This window comes from Dendropsophus ebraccatus, chromosome 3 (genome assembly GCF_027789765.1).
Source record: "Dendropsophus ebraccatus isolate aDenEbr1 chromosome 3, aDenEbr1.pat, whole genome shotgun sequence".
NCBI classification, from domain to species: domain Eukaryota; kingdom Metazoa; phylum Chordata; class Amphibia; order Anura; family Hylidae; genus Dendropsophus; species Dendropsophus ebraccatus.
Genome location: NC_091456.1, coordinates 137,070,875 through 137,092,701, shown reverse-complemented (window position 1 = coordinate 137,092,701; position 21,827 = coordinate 137,070,875). Strand labels below are relative to the sequence as shown.

Below are 21,827 nucleotides of genomic sequence, written 5' to 3'. Positions count from 1 at the left end.
CAATCCTGGGCACAGTTACCACACATCACACATTGTGTACACAGCACACACGTCAAACTGATGTAGCAAGGAAAGGTAGAGGCATCCCTTCCAGTTATAATGGATATGCTTGGGGGCTTTGGGAAATACTCTGGGCTCCTTATTAATTGGAATAAATCAGTGCTCCTGCCATTGGACCCCCTTCCTGATCTGCCGTTGCTACAGCTGCATTGTATACCGGTAGTGCAGCAATTTAAATATCTAGGTATCCAAATACATCCCAATCTTTCCAAGTATTTGGCGCTGAACCTGACTCCTCTACTGGCCAGGGCACAAGCAAAGGTAAAGGTGTAGAGAAAATTGCCTCTTTCGTTAGTGGGCAGGGCGAACCTGGCCAAGATGATCCTTATGCCACAGTTTTTATATATCCTTCATAATGCACCTATATGGGTACCAAAAATATATTTTAAGAAAATCCAATCACTCTTTAGAGAGCTAATTTGGGACGGTCGGAGTGCAATGATCAGGTTGGATGCGCTGCAGAGGGGAAAGGAGGACGGAGGATTGGCTATCCCAAACCCGTATTTGTATTCCTTGGTCGCTCAGCTTCAGCAGATAAGGGGATGGGACGCGCTGGACAGACTGGGACCGAATGGGAGGTTACTCCAATGTATGTCTGGGGGAATGTTGCCCATCCACCTTCTAGAAATAGCAGCGCAGACTAGGCCGCCAGATGTACCGGTTATTACTCCAATGCTGTGTAAAGTATGGGAAAAGATCAAACAGCTTCTTGGGTGTGGGGGTCATACTAAATATACGCCTCTGTGGAACAATCCAGATTTGCGGCACTTGATTTTGTTGGAGGGGAGTAGTGAATGCGAAAGCAGAGGTGTGTGCAGGGTGTCGCAGCTATATAAGGAAGGTATCTTTAAGTCTTTTGCTATGTTACAGGAAGAATTTCAGATACCCCAAGTAATGTTCTATAGGTATCTACAGCTGCGACATGCCATTGCAGCTCAATTTGCCACACCACCGCGGATTGCGACATGTATCGCTCTCCGCTCGGTGTTGACTGCGGAGGACTCAAGGGGTCTTATATCATTTATTTATTAACATCTATTGTCTACATTCCATGCTGACAAACCCCTAACGGTAAAGGCTAAATGGGAGGCAGACGTGGGACCTATTACAGAGGAGCAGTGGACTGAGATCTTGGGGCTGACGCCTAAGTTGGCTCTGTCTGAAACACATAGGAAATCACAACTGTTTCTTCTTTATAGAGTATATCGAACTCTGAAATTTCTATATGATATAGGCCTGAGGCCTGACTCTAAGTGCCCTCGATGTCAGATGGAGGGAGCCCACATAATTCATATTATGTGGAGCTGTACAGAACTGGAGAGATATTGGAAAGGAGTCCTTGCTCTAATTAAAAAAGTATACCATATCACGATACCCCTTGAGCCCTTGCGGTGCATAATAGGTCTGGTGGGCGGGTCGGCTGAACCCGCTGGAGCGGAATTGGCAATATGCAGAATATTATTTCAGGCCCGCAAATTGATAGCCCAGCATTGGTTACAAGCTGAACCCCCTACTATGGTTGAATTGACCAATAAATTAAATAATATGATACGACTGGAGAAAGGGATATATAAAAAAGGAAGGCCATTAAGAAATATGAAACCATTAGGGGCCCATGGGTGGACGCTCCTGGTTTGCCGTCCCACTTTCTTAAGCGTAACCCTATGGAAGCTTTTCTATTGTTGGCTGATCAAAACGTAGACACCGTGCGGAATAGGCCTTAATGGACTTGAAGCCTCTAGTGACTTTCTATAATTAGTGCTGCATTTTGTAGATGTGCTGGAGAGAATGTTGGTGTGAATGGGGTGTGTGAGTGGGGTCCCCTGCCTGGGGAAGATGCAAATTGATGATCGGATATGTAACAGAACGTACTGATATATTTATACAAGATATATTTTTGTGATGACTGTGTTTTCTTGTTAAAACATGTGACGGGGAAGGGACATGTAGTCCTAAGGGTTGGGGGGAGGGGGAAGTTGTGGGAGGGAAGGGGTGGAGCGGTTGGGGAGGGGTTTTGTTGTAAAATTGAAAAATGTTTAATAAAAAATATCTGATAAAAAAAAAAACTGATGTAGCAAAGCTGAATTAGTTGTTTCTCAACCAGCGGCTTTACACAGCACTGTAGGTAAACCTGCTTATCACCAATCACATACAAAGGGATTCTAATAATAACCCATCATGGAACAGCTATTAAAAGAATATTTCCACCTAAAAAAACAAAAACCCTTAGTAAGTACAAGTCATGGATATATATGTTTCATAGTGTTAAATATTCATTTCCGTTCTTTCAATTATATTTCTGGAAAACATGATAGGACTCCACATTGCTCTTACTGGGGTTTGTGACACAGCTTTCCTCGAATTCTGAATGGCAAATCTGCCTAGCTGTGCAGTGATGCATTCCTTGCTATCATATGGCTATGTTCACACATTCAGGACTTTATACTAAGACCTGCTTATATTCTGTATCCAAAAGGAAGCCTAATACTCATATGGATCCTTGGATACATCTGCAGTCAGTCTTGGAGATCTGCCATGGATGTCCTAAAAATACATGTCGGATTTGCTTATATACCCCATTACTGCATGTCAAAGCACACTTGCCATTCAGGAGTCTGAGAAAGCTGAATGGTGAAATGTTAGAATACCATTTCCACTAATTTGACAAAATAAACTCAATAATTTTTAAAGGTTCAGATAATCTAAAAATGCCTCAAAAGTTTGTCTCCACACCCAAAAGAATGTATGTCCTGTTCCTATTACCTCTGTCCTATTGTGTCTGTATATCAAGATTATATATTGCATTACTAATGTACAGTTGCAGCTTCCACACTTTTGTTTAGAGAATCAACTCCAAAATGGCATCCCCCTCTAAGCTTGTTGCCATGGACACATCCCTCTGACACGCTTTTCCTCTCCTTCCAGGCCTCCTTTGTGTTTGACAGGCCTGGGTGCTTCTTGTTATGGGGCCTGCATCGAATCAGCACGCCGCTCACCCCTAATGAGAGCAAGCGGCATCCAGGGTGGTTATCAGCATGCTGAGGATGAGAGGGATGTTGACAGTTTGGGCATGCTCAGTGGTGAGCTGCGTCATCTCAGTCCGTACCACTACACACACCAGCGGTCACGATTCTTTGCTGTCAGGAATGCTGCTGGTTTGTTAAGTGATCAATATCAGGACACAGGCATCCAACGAGAGCAGCGGTCTGCCTGATTTATGCCGCACTGTATGCACCTAAAACTATGACATCAACAGAAGATATGTACAAAGGGTTAAAATAACCCTCCAAACTATTATAATGATTTTCTATAGGCCTGAACACATAGACCTCAATGAGAAATATATTAGATAGATGTATTGGCTGCAAAAATTATTGTTGCTACGGTGTTTCTGTACTGGTTTATAGCAAGCAGCGTAAGTACAGTATTAGGCTGCGTTCACACTACGTATATTTCAGTCAGTATTGCAACCAAAACCAGGAGTGGATTAAAAACACAGAAAGGCTCTGTTCACACAATGGTGAAATTGAGTGGATGGCCGCCATATAACAGTAAATAAAGGCCATTATTTCAATATAACAGCCGTTGTTCTAAAATAACAGCAAATATTTGCCATTAAATGGCGGCCATCCACTCAATTTCAACATTGTGTGAACAGATCCTTTCTGTGTTTTTAATCCACTCCTGGTTTTGGTTGCAATACTGACTGAAATATACTGACTGAAATATACGTAGTGTGAACGCAGCCTTTGGCTGGGTTCGCACTACCTATATTTCAGTCAGTATTGTGGTCCTCATATTGCAACCAAAACCAGGAGTGGATTAAAAACACAGAAAGGATCTGTTCACACAATGTTGAAATTGAGTGGATAGCCGCAATTTAATGGCAAATATTTGCTATTATTTTAAAACAAAGGCTGTTATATTGAAATAATGGCCGTTATTTACTGTTATATGACGGCCATTCACTCAATTTCAACATTGTGTGAACAGATCCTTTCTGTGTTTTTAATCCACTCCTGGTTTTGGTTGCAATATGAGGACCACAATACTGACTGAAATATACGTAGTGTGAACCCAGCCTAATTAGGTAGTATAAGGGATATAGCAGTACAGTATAAGGTGAGCAGCTGAAAGGGGTCTGCTTCACACCTATATGGCAGTGAGAGCTACCATGCAAGTGTGAATGCTGCTGCAGGTTGATGCAAGATGTGGTGCTGCCACAAGCAAATTGGTGGGCATTACATCTGTATCTGTGTTAAACAGCCCATATACCAGATATAATACTGGGCCAGTCTCTGTTTTACAGGGCCAAATATACAGTGCCATAAAAAAGGGCAAAATAAAGCATTTACTAGGCCAATTTGATTGAGAGATCCACAATTGTTTAATATGCAGCAGACAGGTCAGACAACAACAAAGAGGCTGGCCTGCCATTATAGTACAGTTCATACAGAAAACCCTACTAAAGAGCCTTGCTCCTCTGCCTAACCCCCTTACATGCTTCTGGATGATGCTACCATTACAATTTATGGCTGGCCACGTCTATACTGCATGTTTATCACCATACAGTTTAAAATCATCTATTGGTTAAAATTAATTTTAAGGTAAGTTTCCACATTTTCCACCTGCTGAACCGATGGGCAATAAAAAGAATAGTTTATAAAATATATTATGCTATATGTAACATTTTCATACATAACAATTATTTCCATTTGGTCCTTTGCACACTTAATGCAATGCCACAAACATGTCACTTAATACTATGTCCAAGCAAAAGCTATGAGAGTGGTAATGAACACAGCAAATGCTCAAATTACAGTGATCGTCCAGTACTCAGGTGAAGAAAAACAACCCAGTGGAAGTAACCTCTAGGGAACCATGGCTAATAGACAGCTCTTCTCTTTGGCTTAACAGGTCAATGTCAATCCTAAAGGGTTTATCCAGTGCTACAAAAACATGGCCACTTTTGCACCACTCTTGTCTCCAGATTGGGTGGGGTTTGAAACTCAGTTCCATTGAAGGAAATAGAGCTTAATTGCAAACCACACCTGAGCTGGAGACAAGAGTAGGGCAAAAGTGGCCATATGTCTGTAGCCCTAGATAACCCCTTTAATTTATTACATTTATAATAAAAATGTACATTGTACTAATATACAATAACAATAGCAAACAATTAACAGATGCATAGCATAATACATCATAATACATAATACAGATGCATAACACAAGCATCGATAAATTGGAGAAATTTGTTGCGGCTCTATACCCTCTCCATGCTTTTCACTACAGTTCTTCTTGTTCAGATCGATTGATGAACACATGCACAAGCCCACCAGAGAGCTGATTATAAGTTACCATCTTCTAAACCACCACTAATAAAACGTCCTAATGTAACACCTGCAAGAACTTGCAATGCTTTCAAAAGAACAAATGGTTTCCCTTTTGTGAGTATCACAGTGCCCAAATATGTTATAAATTAGGCAATAGCCTTCCACACGGGACATAAAACAATCATATATAGAAATATAACTTCCTTCTATTGTGCAGGAAACCAAGAGTACAGAGACTGGTGCCAGCTAAGCCCATGATTACAGGGGGCGTCCTGAAAACGACTTTTATAGATCAGGACATAACACTGCTTGACTGCTGGAGCACCACAAACCTAAGAACAAGCCAATGTCAACCATCTTATAGGCAGTAACAGATCACTGAAATGTAGGGGAATTAGGGCTTTGGCCCATAGCCGTATGTATGGACCCTGTACAGTGCTTATTATGGACCCCTCTTTGCCTGCTCTAATACATCTGTTACCACAATTTGATTCTTTGATGTCTGATTAATACAGAAATTGCTGGTCCTGGTAATAAATGTTTATTAGGGAATTTAAAGGGAAGCTATGCATAAGTCTGCTACAGAAGTTATCAAGTCACTCAGTGTATTTAGATTGTAGGGACACGCTCTATGCAGCATGTCAACTGCATATAGTACATCCATAAATCATGTGCTGTTTCTTTACTATGTGTCTGGATTTATGTGTTTGATTTGGCAACCACAGGCCTGGCTCCCGTCCCAAACCATTCTGTTCAACGTCACCTCCCAGATCAACCCCTGATTAGCAATTGGTTTGATAGTCATCAGCAAAATGCAAAATCTGGCATTGTTATACTATATCTTTATTACCTCTGTTTTTATTCTGGACAAAAACCTCCAGCTGCTGTTTATAGACCCGTTTATCCTATTATGTCTTTGTGTATTTAGTAGTATTCGTGCATAATGCTGCCTAGGGCTTGAAACACCGTCTGTAATTACAGACTATGTGCTATGGACCGGACTTCTAAACTCCCGGCATCATCGTTTTTGATGATCATTATGATGCTGTGAGTTCTAAAATAGTTAAATCTTTGTGCTACTGTACTAACATGTCATACAGTAAACCGCAATACAAGTCCTCGCATCTGCACATGCAGAAATGTCCAAACTGTTGAAATATAATGTTACTTACTGCTGCGAATGAAAAATATACCTTATGGCAGAATTGTGTTTGTTTGGTCATCTGGCAAAACATGGAATAAATAGGTGATTAAAAAAAAATTCCTAATTTACCCCAAAATGACATCTATAAAAAATACAGCCTGCCATCGAAAAACTGAGCCTTCCTACAGATCTATAGACAAAAGAAAATAAAATTATTATAGGGGTAACTGTATGGCAACGTAAAATGCTATACAAACTATACAAATGTGGTATAAATGTATTTGGAATGACCCATAGAGGTTGTCCAGGGAAAATAAACTTGGCCCTTATCCACAGGATAGGGGACAAGTAAGAGATACTAGGGGTCTGTCCTCTATATCCCCCGGCAATCTCTGTATCGGGCCCCCGGCTTCTTTGTTATGAATTCAGCTGCGGGTGACCCACGGCTCTATTACTTCCCATAGAGCCGCCAGAAAGAGCCGATTAAGCCTGAAAGTTCTTACTTAGCTTTTTCCGGCGGCTCTATTCATTCCTATGGAGCTGCTGGAAAGAGCTGAGTAAGGAATAAATAGAGACATGAGTCTCGTGCCATACCCACGGCTGTAGTCATAACAAAGAAGCTGGGGGGCCTGATAAGGTGATTGGAAGGGTGTATGGAAGTGCTAAGAGAAAAAAAAGGGCAGACTAGATGGACCAGGCGGTGTTTTTCTCCTGACAGTCTTCTGTTTTCTATGTTTGTATGTGATGGACACACACACAGGTTCAGGGCTTATTATGGTTACAGAACAATCACTACTAATGTATCCTGCACCTTTGTGATCAGCACATGACCAGGACAGGCTGTCAGCCTCCACAGGTAAACAATGAAGGTTCTAATTAGAATTACTACAAATAGAGAACTGGAAAACAATCAAGAAGTCAAACAAGAAATATATAGGAAAGTTGCAAAACTTTTAGTTATACAGTGCATAAACTTTTCTCTCATTCGTTCATCACAAGTAGTGACCAAGATGGCTTACCACAGCTCAACTTCCATTAAAGTGAATAGGAGCTACAGGATCAGCCAATACACAGTGTACAGAACTGTCTGCAACTAACTCAGTTTCACCGCCAATCTTACATAAATGACCAAATAAAAATTACCCAGAAAAACCCTTAAATTTGCCAAATTCTTTCAGTTGTCAGTCCTGCTTGTTGTACTTACTTAAAGTGTCACTGTCATTATACTTTCAAAATCTAAATCAACAGTAGATATCAGGGCTGTGGAGTCGGTAAGCCGCAGCTCCGATTCCAACTCCGACTACTGAATTTTATCAAAACACCACACTGAGGACAGAGGTTACTGCTACACTACTTATGTCTTCTCCTCCTCCTCTATATTACACAGTATATCTTCATATTACACTGCTGCTCATATACAGTCATCCAGCATCCAGGAAGAGAACAGCACAGATCTCCCCCCACACACACAATGGACTCAGCTCAGAAACAAACACCCGTATGTAATACAGCCAGTGTCCTATTAGAATGTTGCTCATTATATATATTCATGAGCAAAACTTGTAAAATTCATATTAAAATTCAATTCTACATTTTTTAAAGATTTTTTTAAAGCTGGAGTCGGTACATTTTTTTCCGACTCTGACTCCAGCCAAAGCTAGCTCCGACTCCAGCCAAAACTAGCTTCAATTCCGACTCCATGACTCCGACTCCACAGCCCTGGTAGATATGACATAAAGAAAGTTTACAATATATATGTTTTTAGTTATCATGGAAAACTTCCTGTCTTTAGACCTTTTTTTCCAAAGAGACTAAACACAGGAAGTTCTGTGATTGATGGACACATTGAAAAGACAGAAAATCTGTCTTCAGTTCAGCTTTGTTTTACAGCATGATAACAAAAAAAAAAAAAAAATATGAATGTAAATTGCACACATGCTTTATATCACAAGTTTATTTATCTCACAATCTATTTATATTTAACTTTGCTTTTTAAATATTTAATATTTATTTAAAAACAAGTTGATTTATGTTGTGTCTCGGATTTTCCGATCAGCTTCACATTAGGTTACAAACATCTGAATAGTAATGTCCTCTTCTAATTTATTAATCACCAGCTACACGGATCATTATGTAAGTGTCACATAAGAAATCAGATCCGACATATTTATTAAATGTGATCATACATGGGAATCTGCCCATCCTGCCTTCATTCTGTTGTAAACGGCTGAGTTCTCCCCCGGTGAAGGGAATTCTGGGACATCGCACATTATAATGTTACTCTGATGATTCAAGGAAAAAAATAACAACTTGGCTATCTACAAACACTTGTAACATGTTCTAAACTGTGATATTTTTCTATTACGCCTAATAAGCAGATTGTGACAGTTTGCAGTGGAGCCAGGCGCTACATCCAAATGTTTATGTAACCAACACATTGGAGAATTACTGTCCGCCAGAAGCTATTATGTCATACATTTCTGCTGCTCTAAGTACAGTGGAGTATAAAAACAGCCCTGCTCTGTCTCCATCAGAAAACCAAATAGTGTGCAATACTGGAACAGACCTTTCCTATGTGCCCTATGGACTTTATAGAGGGGGAACCCAACTTGTGCCACAACTTTGTATGGACACTAACAAACTGTTGCTCCTGCTTGGACACACAGGTTTAGATGCCATTTCACTTCAATGACCCATTGTAATAATACATTCCGCCTGTAGTGGCCGCTATGAAGAAAAAGGCCAATGGAAATTTCCCCTGGCAAAATCGGCAGTGGCTCTCATTTAAAAAGAGTTATCTATTATGTGACAACTTATTCTAAAATTGTAACATTGTGTGCTCTAAAAGTAGATTACCTAAACATTACCGACTATGTAACCTTTGTCATTCAGCGTATTCTGTACCAGGCCCGAAAAAAAAACAATAGCCTACCATTGGACAAGCCCTACGGGTCCTACCAAGCGAGAACTGGTGTCCACATTAAACGCTGAGATACGATTGGAAAGAGGAGTATATATTAAACGTAAGTTTGAGCTAGTATGGGGTCACTGGTTAGACACTCCAGGATTGCCCTCTGCAATCCTTTTACAAATATGTAGAAACCCGTTCCGATTATTCCTGAATAGTCTTTAACTTGTATTATTTAGTGATATGCTGTATCTACTGCTGTTGCAGTTATTGTCCTTTGTTTCTTGTTGTCTCATTTCACATAAAAAGGAAAAATAGAAAATGAGGAAACAATGAACGACACGTTCCATGTTGTTTTATTGTATAAACATTTATTGTAACTGTAATATGTGCACTTTACGTCCTGTGAGACGTATTCTGTTTACTTCTCTGTCGTTCATTGATTTCTTTAAAAAAAAAAAAGATGATTAAAAAAAAATAAGTAATGAGAAAAGAATTACCTAAAAGATTGCTGTAAAGCAGGGATGGGGAACCCTTGGCCTTCCAGCAAAACTAGTTTGTAGTTGCAAAACTACAATTCCCATTATGCCTGGACGACCAAAGATATGGCTTTGGCTGCCCAGGTATGATAGAAGTCGTAGTTTCGCAACAACTGGAGTGCCTAAGGTTCCCCATCACTGGCTTAAGGCATTACTGTCTCAATGCAAACATTATAAAAACCCTCCCCAATCTCTAGATATAGTGGTTGTGTGCCTCACTCCCCAGCTCCCTACTTCCATCTCATTGCAAAAGAAAGGCTGCATACACTTACTACTGCATACACTTACAGCAATGCTATAAAGGGGTCTTGCATGCAAAATAGACTGAGGTATTCAAAGGATAGCTCATCAGTCACTGACTGACCATCTATTTTGCCTGGAGGTTGCTCACCAAATGTGCGTGAAAAAGTTTGGACTACCATAAAAATGTAAAAAAAAAAGTTATTTGGACACACCCTGATTCCACTCCCATTGGCACCACTACCATCCCAACAGTTCCCAGGTTTAGCAGCACTTCCTGCTTTAAATGTAACACTCAGCCAGTGACTGGCACAGCAGGCATTGTGACAAAGCAGAAAACGCTACTCAGCTGGGAGCCCACAACGTCAAGATAAATGCAGAAGGGGATCAGGATATGAATACAACATGGGTAAAAAAGGAAATAAAACACAGTGGTCAAACCCCATTGTAAGTGGGTTTAAGAACACTGCTACATTCGGATTTTAAAAAAGGGACTTTTTAAATGTAAGAAAACAGCTATGTTTTTGTTATCCTGAAGAGCCCCTTTATTGGGGAACAGCAATTGTAGTTGCCTAAATCACTTAAAATGAATACCTTTAATTGCTCCACTGAAGTGTCATAGAGGCGGGGACAGAGTACCGAAGTGTTAGGGCCATGCCTCTATGACACTTCAGAGGTATGGATTGTCTCCCTGCGTGTATCCCTTTAACATATTTGTTCTACATTAATTTTGTCACTGTTTGGCATATTATACTCTTGGAACTGTATTATCAGCAATTCTCTAGCATGCCAAAAGAAGATGCCAATCTTAAAGGGCATTAAAAACAAAATAAAACAATCCATCCGCCACCGCACTGCAAGTGTCCGCAGCAGAATTATAGTTCAGTCTGCAGCGTGTGGCTGTGACTCACTTGTACTTGTACGTCATCAAGGTAAATCATAATGACATAAAAAATATAGCAAAATCTAACCTGGCAGCACATCAATCCAAAGAAATCATATGCAGGAAACACATGCTATAAAATGATATTCAGAGGTACTCCAAGGACACGGAGCCACGGAACCAACAAAGGAAAAACTATTTCCCCAGCATTTGTGCGGAGTGGCTGTCATGTGTTTTGCCACTGGCTTATGAATTTAGAGAAGAATAAAGAAATCTTATTCCTATGCCAGATTATTAGATATTTCAAATTATCAGAAGACCATGGCAATTTGTAACGGACTCTTCAGAGAGAAAAGCACATTACAGCAAGTTCACGCACCATGTATTATAACTTTCAAGAGGAATGATATCCGAAGATGTTACTCAGTCTTCTGCTCCTGGTCTTGTGAAATTCCACATTATATTGCAGCTCGGTGTTGAAAGCAAGGGCCAGATTATGAGACTTTCTGGATTAGAGGATACTGAATTAGAAGAATTTCACTCTAATTGACAGATGTGAATAAATTCTTTATGTATTAGTTCCTATAAGCAATATCACTGTTTTCTCTTTTCAGTTTGAAAATGATTGATTTCTACGGGTAAATTCTCTTGTAACTGGTTGCTATGGGCTATGCTATGTCCAGATCCTGAACCAGGTTGCTGTGAACAACGCTATTGTCTATATATGTTTTCATACATGCAGAGCCGTATTAACAGCTGCTGCCGCCCCCAGGCACTAAACCTGAAGATGCCCCATCTTCTCTCACCATTTAACATCAGGATTTTCTACTTTCTGAACATCATATTGATATCTGATCAGTCTGATCAGGCCGCGTTCCCACATTTACTGTACGTCACCACATGCAGCTGAAACCAGACCCTTATGAGGTAACCGATAGGCGTATGGCCACTAATCCTGGTAACAGCACATGACTACTGAGGAAGAAATGGGAGCCTGGTTTCGGCCACATGCATTTCTCTTCAAGTAGAAACATTGTCTGAAGCGATTTTCATGGTTTTTAACTGCTTAAACATAAACAAATTTCCACATTGAATCAATGATTAAAACAGTCCCCATTGTCTGAAGGAATTCTCACCACAGGATTGGTAGGTTGGTAGGTTGGTAGATAACACCACCATACCAAACCTGAACAATCCCACCCCCCTTTGAAAAGACACCAGATTTACTGGCAAGTCTGAATGGGAGGTGGGAGACTAAAAAAAAAAAAAGTAGTTTTCTTTCCTCTGCTCCCTGGTGCTGCCCCCCTGCAAGGTGCTGCCCATGCACTGGACCACGGGTGCCTAGTGGTAAATACGGCCCTGCATACATGTTGTATGTGTTTTCTTACATTTTAAATAGTATTCCCATCTCAGCTTATTATTACCTATACATAAAATAGGTAATGAGAAGCTGATTGCTGTGGGTCTGACTGCCAGGAGCACCACTGATCCTGAGAATGGATGCACAACTGGCCATGCTATGAATGGAGCACTCATTTGTCCTGCATTTCCTTTATTCTCTATGAACAGAGCCATCCAATGTTTTCAAGCTATGATATGTGTTTTACTTAGTTTCCCCTCTATTGCGTGTTGTGTGAGCTCTATTTTCTTCCCTGCAGACAGTCTTATATCTGCTTTACTCTCTTTCTCCAGCCTATGTGAGCTGTCCTCCATGGATTCTCTTCCCATGTTCGCTCTTTGAGCTCGTGTATAAACACCTCCTGCTGTATTTAATTCTAAATTAAGGGTGCGTTCACACTTACAGGATGTGCAGCAGATTTGATGGTACAGATTTGAAGTTGGCAATTTAAAGCAAATCTGCGCCATCAAATCTGCTGCAGATCCTGTACATGTGAACCCACACTAATTCTAAATGTCAATTCTTTGGGCGGATGATGGATTTCATTTGAGAATATCATTGAGTCTATGGGACAGGCGGAACTTCAAGCGGACTCCGCTTGAGATTGCTGTGCATATTCCGTAGTGTGCACATACCCTAAGGGTGCGTTCACACGTACAGGATGCGCAGCAGATCCGCAGCAGATTTGATGGTGCAGATTTGATGCTGTGTTCAGTTGTTTAGATGAAATCTAATCTTTAAAAGAAAATCCTCTGCGTATCCGGTACGTGTGAACGTACCCTAAGAGAGCAGAAAGCCAGTATGATATGACAGTATGACTTATCTTTCTCTGTGTAGCAGCTAAATTGTTAGAAATATCTTATGATGGCCACTTATAAAGTTGTTTTATTTTACATTCAGAAAAAAAAATGACCGAAAAAATTAAAAATCTGTAAAAAGGTGTCCATTCATCGACTTCATCAAGTAATTGTTATTCACTTCTTAAATGTGCTTTCAGTAACAATTCCTTATGGATTTCAAGATCTCTGTCGCTGCTTATGAGCCCATTTAAGAGCAGGACACATTTTTATCCAACAGAAGTAAAATAAACAGAAATTAAAAACAATAAGAAGAAAACAATAGATACAGTGTAGTGTATTGGAGAATATATGGTAAGTAGAATATGCCTTTAAGAAATTATAACCCAATAATTTCAGAAATCATATGAAGTAGGCATGAATAAGAGATTACAGACCATCATTAATTTTCGGGGAGGGGGAATATTAATGATTTTCCTACGTCTCCAGCAGAACAGGACACCGATGTGTTTTTGTGATGCTGCAGATGTTCTCCGCTATAAAATGGTCACTGTTGACATTCTGCATTGGAAATGTCGCTAAGTAACCCGCTCGCAGTAACCTATGATGTTACTGTCTGGCATGGCTGGTATAAGAATGAAAGGTCAGTACTGAACTTCTCAATTCACTGTGGCCCTCAGCTCACCAGAACATTAACCAATGATGTATATTATGTCCTTTCAGTAGGACAAGCAGATTACAGTATTTGGTAAATAAGTGTGTGTGGAGGGGGGGGGGAGGGGCTAGTTTCGCAAAGAGAACATTTTATTATAAAAGACCTGAAGTGCCTGTGCATTAAAAGACAGCTCAGGAAGAATGTAATGCTGTGTTTTCCCTGTGGTGGCGCTGCAAAAAAAAAATACTTGCTGACAGTTTCCTTTAAAGATCGCATTTTTAGGAAGGGATTTCTAAAAAAAATTTATGATCCAAAAAAAAGATCACTTTAAGAATTTTAGACACTAATCTGCAGAATTGCGAGGTAAAGTTATCACTTATTTTTGGAGATTTACAAAAATAGGGAGCCAATCTTTCCGATATAGTTGTTCTTTGTATCGGTTCCAATCCTGACTTTTGAAAAAAAATACTGACAAACATGAGAGCCAAAATAATATTTTTGCACATAGATTGCCACTAAAGTAAAATAAGAAGCAGTCTGTAAAAAAAAAAAAAAAAATGTAATATAATTTGAAGTAGTTTGTTACACAGAAAGGATTTTACCATACATAGTCTACCTAAAAATGTCAGGATAATAACAGAAAACCTTAGTCTTCCATTGTAGTTTAGACTCCTTATGGTGGTGTCACACACTGTGTTGTCATCACAGTTTTTAATCCAAAACCAGACGTGGGTCCAGCAAGAAGGAGACGCATAAGCTCTTCCTTTATATCAGGGGTGTCAAACCCTCGGCCCTCCAGCTGTTGCAAAACTAGAGTTCCCATCATGTGTGGGCAGCCAAAGCTTTCGCTGTCCAATCAGGATGGGAATTGTAGTTTTGCAACATCTGGAGGGCTGCACTTGTACTTGTACTTGTACTTTATATCCACCATAACTAAGAATACCCTTCTGGTTTTGGTTCACAAAACAGAATGAGAAGCTGCCATAAAAACTATACTGTTTTTACTTGGTGTTTTGTTGGTGAAACCACCCTAAAAAAAACTTTACCCTAAAAAATTAATAGCAATGTTCAGACTGTTATATAGCATTAAAAGCTGTAGTCACTGGGATTACATGCTACTTTACAGACCAGTTGCTAGTTTATAGACATAATGATAACAGCCCTTGGTTTTCTGTATATAAAGCAGTAGGCCTCAACCTGTGGCTCTCCAGCTGGAGCAAAACTCTAATGGCTGATAGGGGATTCTGAGAGTTGTGCTTTTATAACATCTGGCAGTCACATGTTGGAGAACACTGATATAAAAGCTAAGGAAGTAGTGGATCTGCAGAAGAGATTGTCTATGTGTTCTGGCTTTAGGCCTCGTGTACATAGCAAATCTGTAGACAACCTACGTGCTGCTGTATCCAGTCTCCATATGTTACCATATTATACATGTACTCTGCCTAAACATTTAAAGGACATCTCAACTCACATATTTAGTTATTATACTCTAGTACAGGGATGGGGGAACTTTTAACACCTCAGCTGTTGCAAAACTACAATTGTCATCATGCCTGGACAACTAAAGATATGTCTTTGGCTGCCCAGGCATGATGGGAATTGTAGTTTTGCAACAGCTGGAGTGTCACCACAGCTCTAGTAGAACAACTAAATACTATAATAAAGGGGTAGGGGACCTTGGCTGTCCAGCTGTTGCAAAACTACAACTTCTATCATGCCTGGACAGCCAAAGCTTTAGCGTTGGCTGTCTAGGCATGATGGGAGCTGTAGTTTTGCAGCAGCTGCAGAGCCGAAGTTCCCTACAAATGCTATAATACTTCTTAGTGTCTGATGCTCTGATAAGCAATGACGGTGTGCACCTGCCATATAAAGGGAAGTGACAACCTCTCTCACCATATTTCAGACCTAACAATACAGTTGTCACAATAGTTTTGAATAAAATATCGTTTTTCACCCATCGATACAGACAAAAGCTGAGGCTTGAGTAAACTTGGTGCAGACTTTAGCCCTGGATTAGTATTATAGCGAAATATCTACAATGTGGTGGAAAAGAGCAGTGACTGAAGACCCAAGCCACATCTGCATTTCATCATAAACACCATAGCAACAACAATAAAACTGCACAATAATAAAGAATCCTTCCTGGCCCACTGAATGCATGTACGTATGTGCGGCCTTGAGATAGGAACACGGACACTCATTAGAAGCGTGGACGCTCAGCGAAGAGTGTGACTGTAATATTAATTCACTGATGTAATAGTGGGTGTGACTTCACGGCAAGTGACCTTCACCATCAGAACTAACAAGGGAGCTCCGTCTCTCAACAAATAAAGCTTTCACGACCAGCAACATCGAGGTGACCAAACATGTCCACAGTCAAGGAACAGAGCGGGTTTTCAGAACAAGTGGCAGAAATGTTGATTTATCCTTTCTGAATGCACACTGAGCACATAAACAATGTAAATAGCAGCACGGGGAAAAGAAAGGCCTCGCAATAGTGTGCAACCGGGTTACACGCTGACATTTGTGATGCCAAACAATATATATCCATGCAGCAGAGCTGGAAATGTCCTTTAACTCTTTGGAGTTGCATTACTGTCTTAGGATAATGCATGCATGAGTTGTGCTAATTATAAACCCGACTCTGCTACATCTGTACACATATATATATCAGACACATGACATGTGTCTAATAGACATGACGCATAGTGTAACGTTTGGTGGCACGTTCATGATTATACACCAAGAGCCAGGTGCCAGCTGCATGCAAGTTTACTTTCCCTGAATGTAAATTAGTTCAAGTGGCGACATAAACATGTCAGGGATTTATCACCCACTCCTGGCCTGGAGAAAGGGGCTTAGGAAGACCAGCATTCATTGACCCTTTCATTGCTGCAAATGTGTACCTGGAAACAGGTGGATTGGGAACTGATAATATTTACATAGAAGGATTTTTAGTGATATGAGTGAATGGTAATATTGGAATAGTTTGTTGCCAAATATGGAATTCTATAGCTGACACAATGTTTCCATCCATTTATTTGCAGAAGATAAGCATGAATAACATGATAAAAGCCAATGCTTAGGATGATGGTCAGACTAGTGGTGCAAAGCTGTACACTGCAGGCAGCATCCTTCGCCATGCTGCTGGACACCTATCCTAGGAATCAGCCAGAAGATGAGCATCCATATTCATCACCATAAACATACATCATGCTTCTTTGATGGGACCCAGAAGCAGCGCCATGAGTCATAGTAACAGCTCCAGCATGATAGTCAGTCATATTGCCAGCAATATGCAATGGCTAAGGTCTGGCACTATCTCATTGACATGTTTAAAAACTTTCTGGCTTAAGAAATGACACCTTTCTGGTGAAGCAGGTGTGATCTGTGTATGGCGGCACAGTCTACACAGTACTATATTATTATCTGGAGGCAGCATACCTGTCATAGGGACCATTAAAGAATGCACTTTGTTTGGGTATCAGAAAACACCCTGCGGCCAAACTTTAGACAAATGTCACAACAAGCAGCATTTAACCTCCGCCAGCAAACCACAAGAAGGCAATTAACCCTTCGCAGTAGACAAGTGCCCTGGAATCCAAGGCTGCCATGTATACAGCCCTACTGCTGACTGTCTCTATAATGCACAGCATGATTAACCCTTGCACCACGACAGCACTGCAACCAGTTTACATAGCGAAGAGTAAAAAGAAGCATCTGCAACCCCCCCCCCCCCCAACCTTGATCCATAGAACAAGTGATGGTCTTACCTTGTTTGAGGCCATCTCACTGACAGAGTGCCTGGTTTGTAGGGTTTCCAGCTGGTCCAAGCACCAGTCCAGCTCCTCTAGGGTCTCGCTGGCCAGTTTTTGATAGGCCTCCTCTGCGAAGAGATAGGGGAAAGGATACTGAGTTTTCAAGCGTTTCACTGGGCTAACATCAAACTCCAGAGGGTCCATTGTGCCATACACTGCCATGCTCGCATGACCAGTGCTCATACATGAGGGATCCTTCATACTGTTACACAAGACACTCTGGAAAGAAAAAAGTGCCAGTCACTGACAAGTGCCCTGTGAATGCAGTCCTGTCTGTGGATGAGGAGGAGGATCACAGTTCCAGCTTGTACTAAGAAATCCCATTAGCCATAAAAGCCTGCGGGTTATTCTCCTTCAGAGTCATACAATGCCAGTGTGCTGCTTTATGAAGATGCCTGTCCTGCCTGCAGTGCCAGGGCTGCTGACTACACCAGGCATCTGCTGGCAGGACTGATGGGTATGTCTCCTGTGCTCTCCTCTGCAATATCCTGAAGCACAATGCTATCCATAATGTCAATCAGGGGAGTCCTTGTCAAGGCTGCTGTGCCTTCAGATTGCCCATGCAGAAGCCCAGACTTCAGTGTGGCATCCTGATCATCACCATCATCATCATCATCATCATCCAGCTAAGGGAGCCCTGCCGCTTCCTTTGAACCAAAACCAAAAGCTGCACTGAGTATATGGGGGAGGGAGGGAAATCCTGGAGTGGAGCAGACAGCTGGATCCTAGCACTCACTGCAGAGAGCAGGTCATGCACTGTAGTGCTATCAATACAGACTGCTGCTGCTGCTGGGGGTGTGCACAGGGAGCTCTACACAAGGCACAGCAGCCAATGCCACATGCCTCACACAGCACACATTGCTACATTGTCACAGCTTTCTGCCAGAAAGAAGCAGGAAAAGGGAGCTAAGGAACAGGAGGAGATAGTGTATTCAGTGCTGGGATACAATGTAACAATCCTGCAAGAAGTAACAATAATTCTAATCATAACAATAATAATGGCAGTCATAGTAACCTGTAATATAATGCATCTTATTCATAGAACTCAGATTACATCTGTTACTTCTCATAATGGGGCACAGATTTTTACATCTCAGAATGCACAGCTTCTCACTCAGATACAACAGTTCTACACCCTTTCAAGATCTCTGCTTGCTGTTAGTGAATGGAGGTTCAAATCTGCTTAGTTCCAGAGGCTTAAAGGCCTAACTCCTATATTATTATATATATCTTAACCTTAGGATTTGTGGGACCCCCAGCTAACCTGAGACTGACCAGGGAGGAGTTTCCTACGTTTTTTTCCCTGCCCACAGGGGCTCCTATATATCCACCATGCAGGAGAATGTAATAAAACTCAATTCAAGAGAACAGAGCTGCAGGGGAAAACTTTGATGGGACCCATCATTCTGAGGGGCCGCAGTATTGGGGTCACCACCAATTCTGAGGTGATGGCAATATTCCAATACTTTCATAAGTGAGAACACTGTATACTCATTTTTCACAGCTGAAGATTTGTTAACTTGAACTTATCCCCCTTATATAATCTCCTTTGTAAAATGTTACATTTATCCCAGACATGCTTAGAGTCACTTGCTCTGGATTTACCAACCACATCTGCTGGACATTTGCTCTAAGCATCTACTACTCTTTCAGTGACCTAATATTTTCTGCTTTTCATCTACAAACAACTAAACTCAGACTGTGCCTCCTGTATAGTACATTATGCTAAGGCCTCTGGGAGAATGTTAATTCTTTTACAGATAGAAGACATATTACAAATGGTGATGGAGGGAACAACAAAATATAGCAGGACATTTTAGAAGTTGCTTATGGCCCCAAGACCAAGATCAAATTCCCCCCATAGTTACACAGTTGGCCTTACACATTGTTTTTATCATTCATACAGACATCATGTGCATATCTAATTCATGTGCCCCACTGTACTATAGAGGACATGCAGATGCCTAATGGCCCCGTTAATAGACGCGGCTGAACCCTATGTCAATTAGAGCCTGCGTGTTATACATTAGGCCTGGTGCCTAGGTACAGATGTCCTATAGTCATGCTATTTAAAATAAAGAAACAGACACATTCCTGCTTTATGTATAGTAGAGTCCCCCAGTCCACTATATTTGAAAACCTACAACTCTCATCAGCCTTTGGCTGTCATGGCACACTGAAGGTTGTAGTTTAGCATCATCTACAGGTAGGAGAATGGTGATGTATAGGATGTGACATAAGCCAATGTGCCGAATGGAATAATAGATAGAAATGGTGCATGTGGCACTGCACACAGAACCCAGTATAGCAACAATGAGCGCTTATAGGAAGCCTGTGTGTTTATAGCAGTGTAAGGTATATACAAATACAAGGTCATCTGATATATATGTATATATATATATATATATATATATATATATATATAACCATACTGTGTCATAAAGCAAAGTCATGGTCATAGCAAAGATTCATTTACACTGCCCTAACCCTATACCTAAATACCCTAGCCAGGGCAAAACGGTTTGTTGGTGCCCCACAGCACCCAGGACTCATGCCCTTATATGTGTGGACAGTACTGGATTACAATAGGTCCATTTCGGGCGGTAGCTTGGGGCCCTGAGCTTCTGGGGGGCCCATGGCCACCCTAACAGACTTATACTTTCAGTGGTGTATGGTCTCCTGACTACAGTTCTGCCATGATTTTCACTGCTTTTTTACCTTGATTTTTGTACAAATCAGGGCATCATGACATTATGTATCCCGTACCACGAAGACAACGCTAGTGCTGTCATAGTTACAGTGGGGGGGGTCAGGCTTGTTGAAAAGTCCAGGGCTTACGGTAAAGTTAATCCACCCCTGTGTGTGGAAGTATTATTCTCAGGGGGCACATTGTGATGATATATTATACTCAGAGGGCACAGTGTGTGGATGTTTTATACTCAGGGAGCACAAAATGTGCATGTATTATACTCAGGGGCACAGCGTTTGGATTGATTATACTCGGGGCACAATGTGTGGCGGAACTATACTCAGGGGGCACAGTGTGTGGACGTATTACACTCAGGGGCACAGTGTGGACGTATTATACTCAGGGGCACAGTGTGTGGATGTATTATACTTGGGGCATAAAATATGTGGATGTATTATACTCAGATAGCACAGTGTGTGAATAAATATAAAAAAAAAAAAAAACGGCACGGTGAGCATGGAGTGGGACAAGTTTTCACTGCACATGTTTACAGCTACCATGCATCCACATTCAGTAACATAGAATCCTAGGGGTGTGCGCATTGTATGGTCAGCTCTTCTGTCACACAGCAACAAAACCTCCGCAAAGTGACATTATACTGACTGAGTTGGTTACATAACAAAGAGAATTGTCTCCTGGAAAGCATGCAGAGATGATGATAATAGAATAAGCAAAAGTTATTAATATAATTAGTCTAAGTTAATTGCTCTCAGTTGATATATAACCTGCATGAGGAACAGGTGTCTTTCCTTGTGTTAGTGCACAAAGGACTAGGACTTCCTGTGTTTGGTCCCTGTTTGAACAGAGAAAAGGCCAAATATCAGCGTGGAGGGAGCATGGACCACACTTTGGCCATATGTATAATGCTGATTATAACAGAGAAAAAAAAACACTAAGTGAGTATATTGGAAACTAGTTGTGATCACGACCCCTGTTGATTTCTTAACAAAAAAAAAAAGTACACCTAAACATGATAAAAACTTCTATGGTGCAATTACCTGCTTATCACAGGCCTCTGTCATGAGTAGACAATCGTACAAATACACAGAGATTTCACAGTATTTATTAAGGGGTCAGAAGGGGTCAGACAAAATCTTAAAAAAAATAAAAATACATATATATATATTTATATATATATATATATATATATGGATATATAGTGTACAAAGCGACGGCAGCACTCAGAACTCAGAATCATACAGTGGTGCCTTGGATTACGAGCATATTTCGTTCCGGGGCTGTGCTTGTAATTCAAATCCTCTCGTAAATCAAAGCAAATTTCCCCCCAAGAAATTACTGATA

At 40.9% G+C, this 21,827-nt stretch overlaps 1 protein-coding gene across 11 annotated transcripts in view; it reads right to left on the bottom strand.

The window, feature by feature from the left end:
- PDE4D (phosphodiesterase 4D) overlaps positions 1–21,827 on the bottom strand; it is a 968,497-nt gene that overhangs the window by 50,243 nt on the left and 896,427 nt on the right. For 10 of the 11 annotated variants that reach the window (XM_069962734.1, XM_069962738.1, XM_069962735.1 and 7 more), the window contains one exon: positions 17,732–17,844. In XM_069962734.1, the coding sequence (XP_069818835.1) occupies positions 17,732–17,844 (113 nt within the window). Of the gene's footprint in view, positions 1–2,823; positions 2,907–17,731; positions 17,845–21,827 lie in introns of those variants that run through there. The other variant, XM_069962745.1, reaches the window with a different exon arrangement.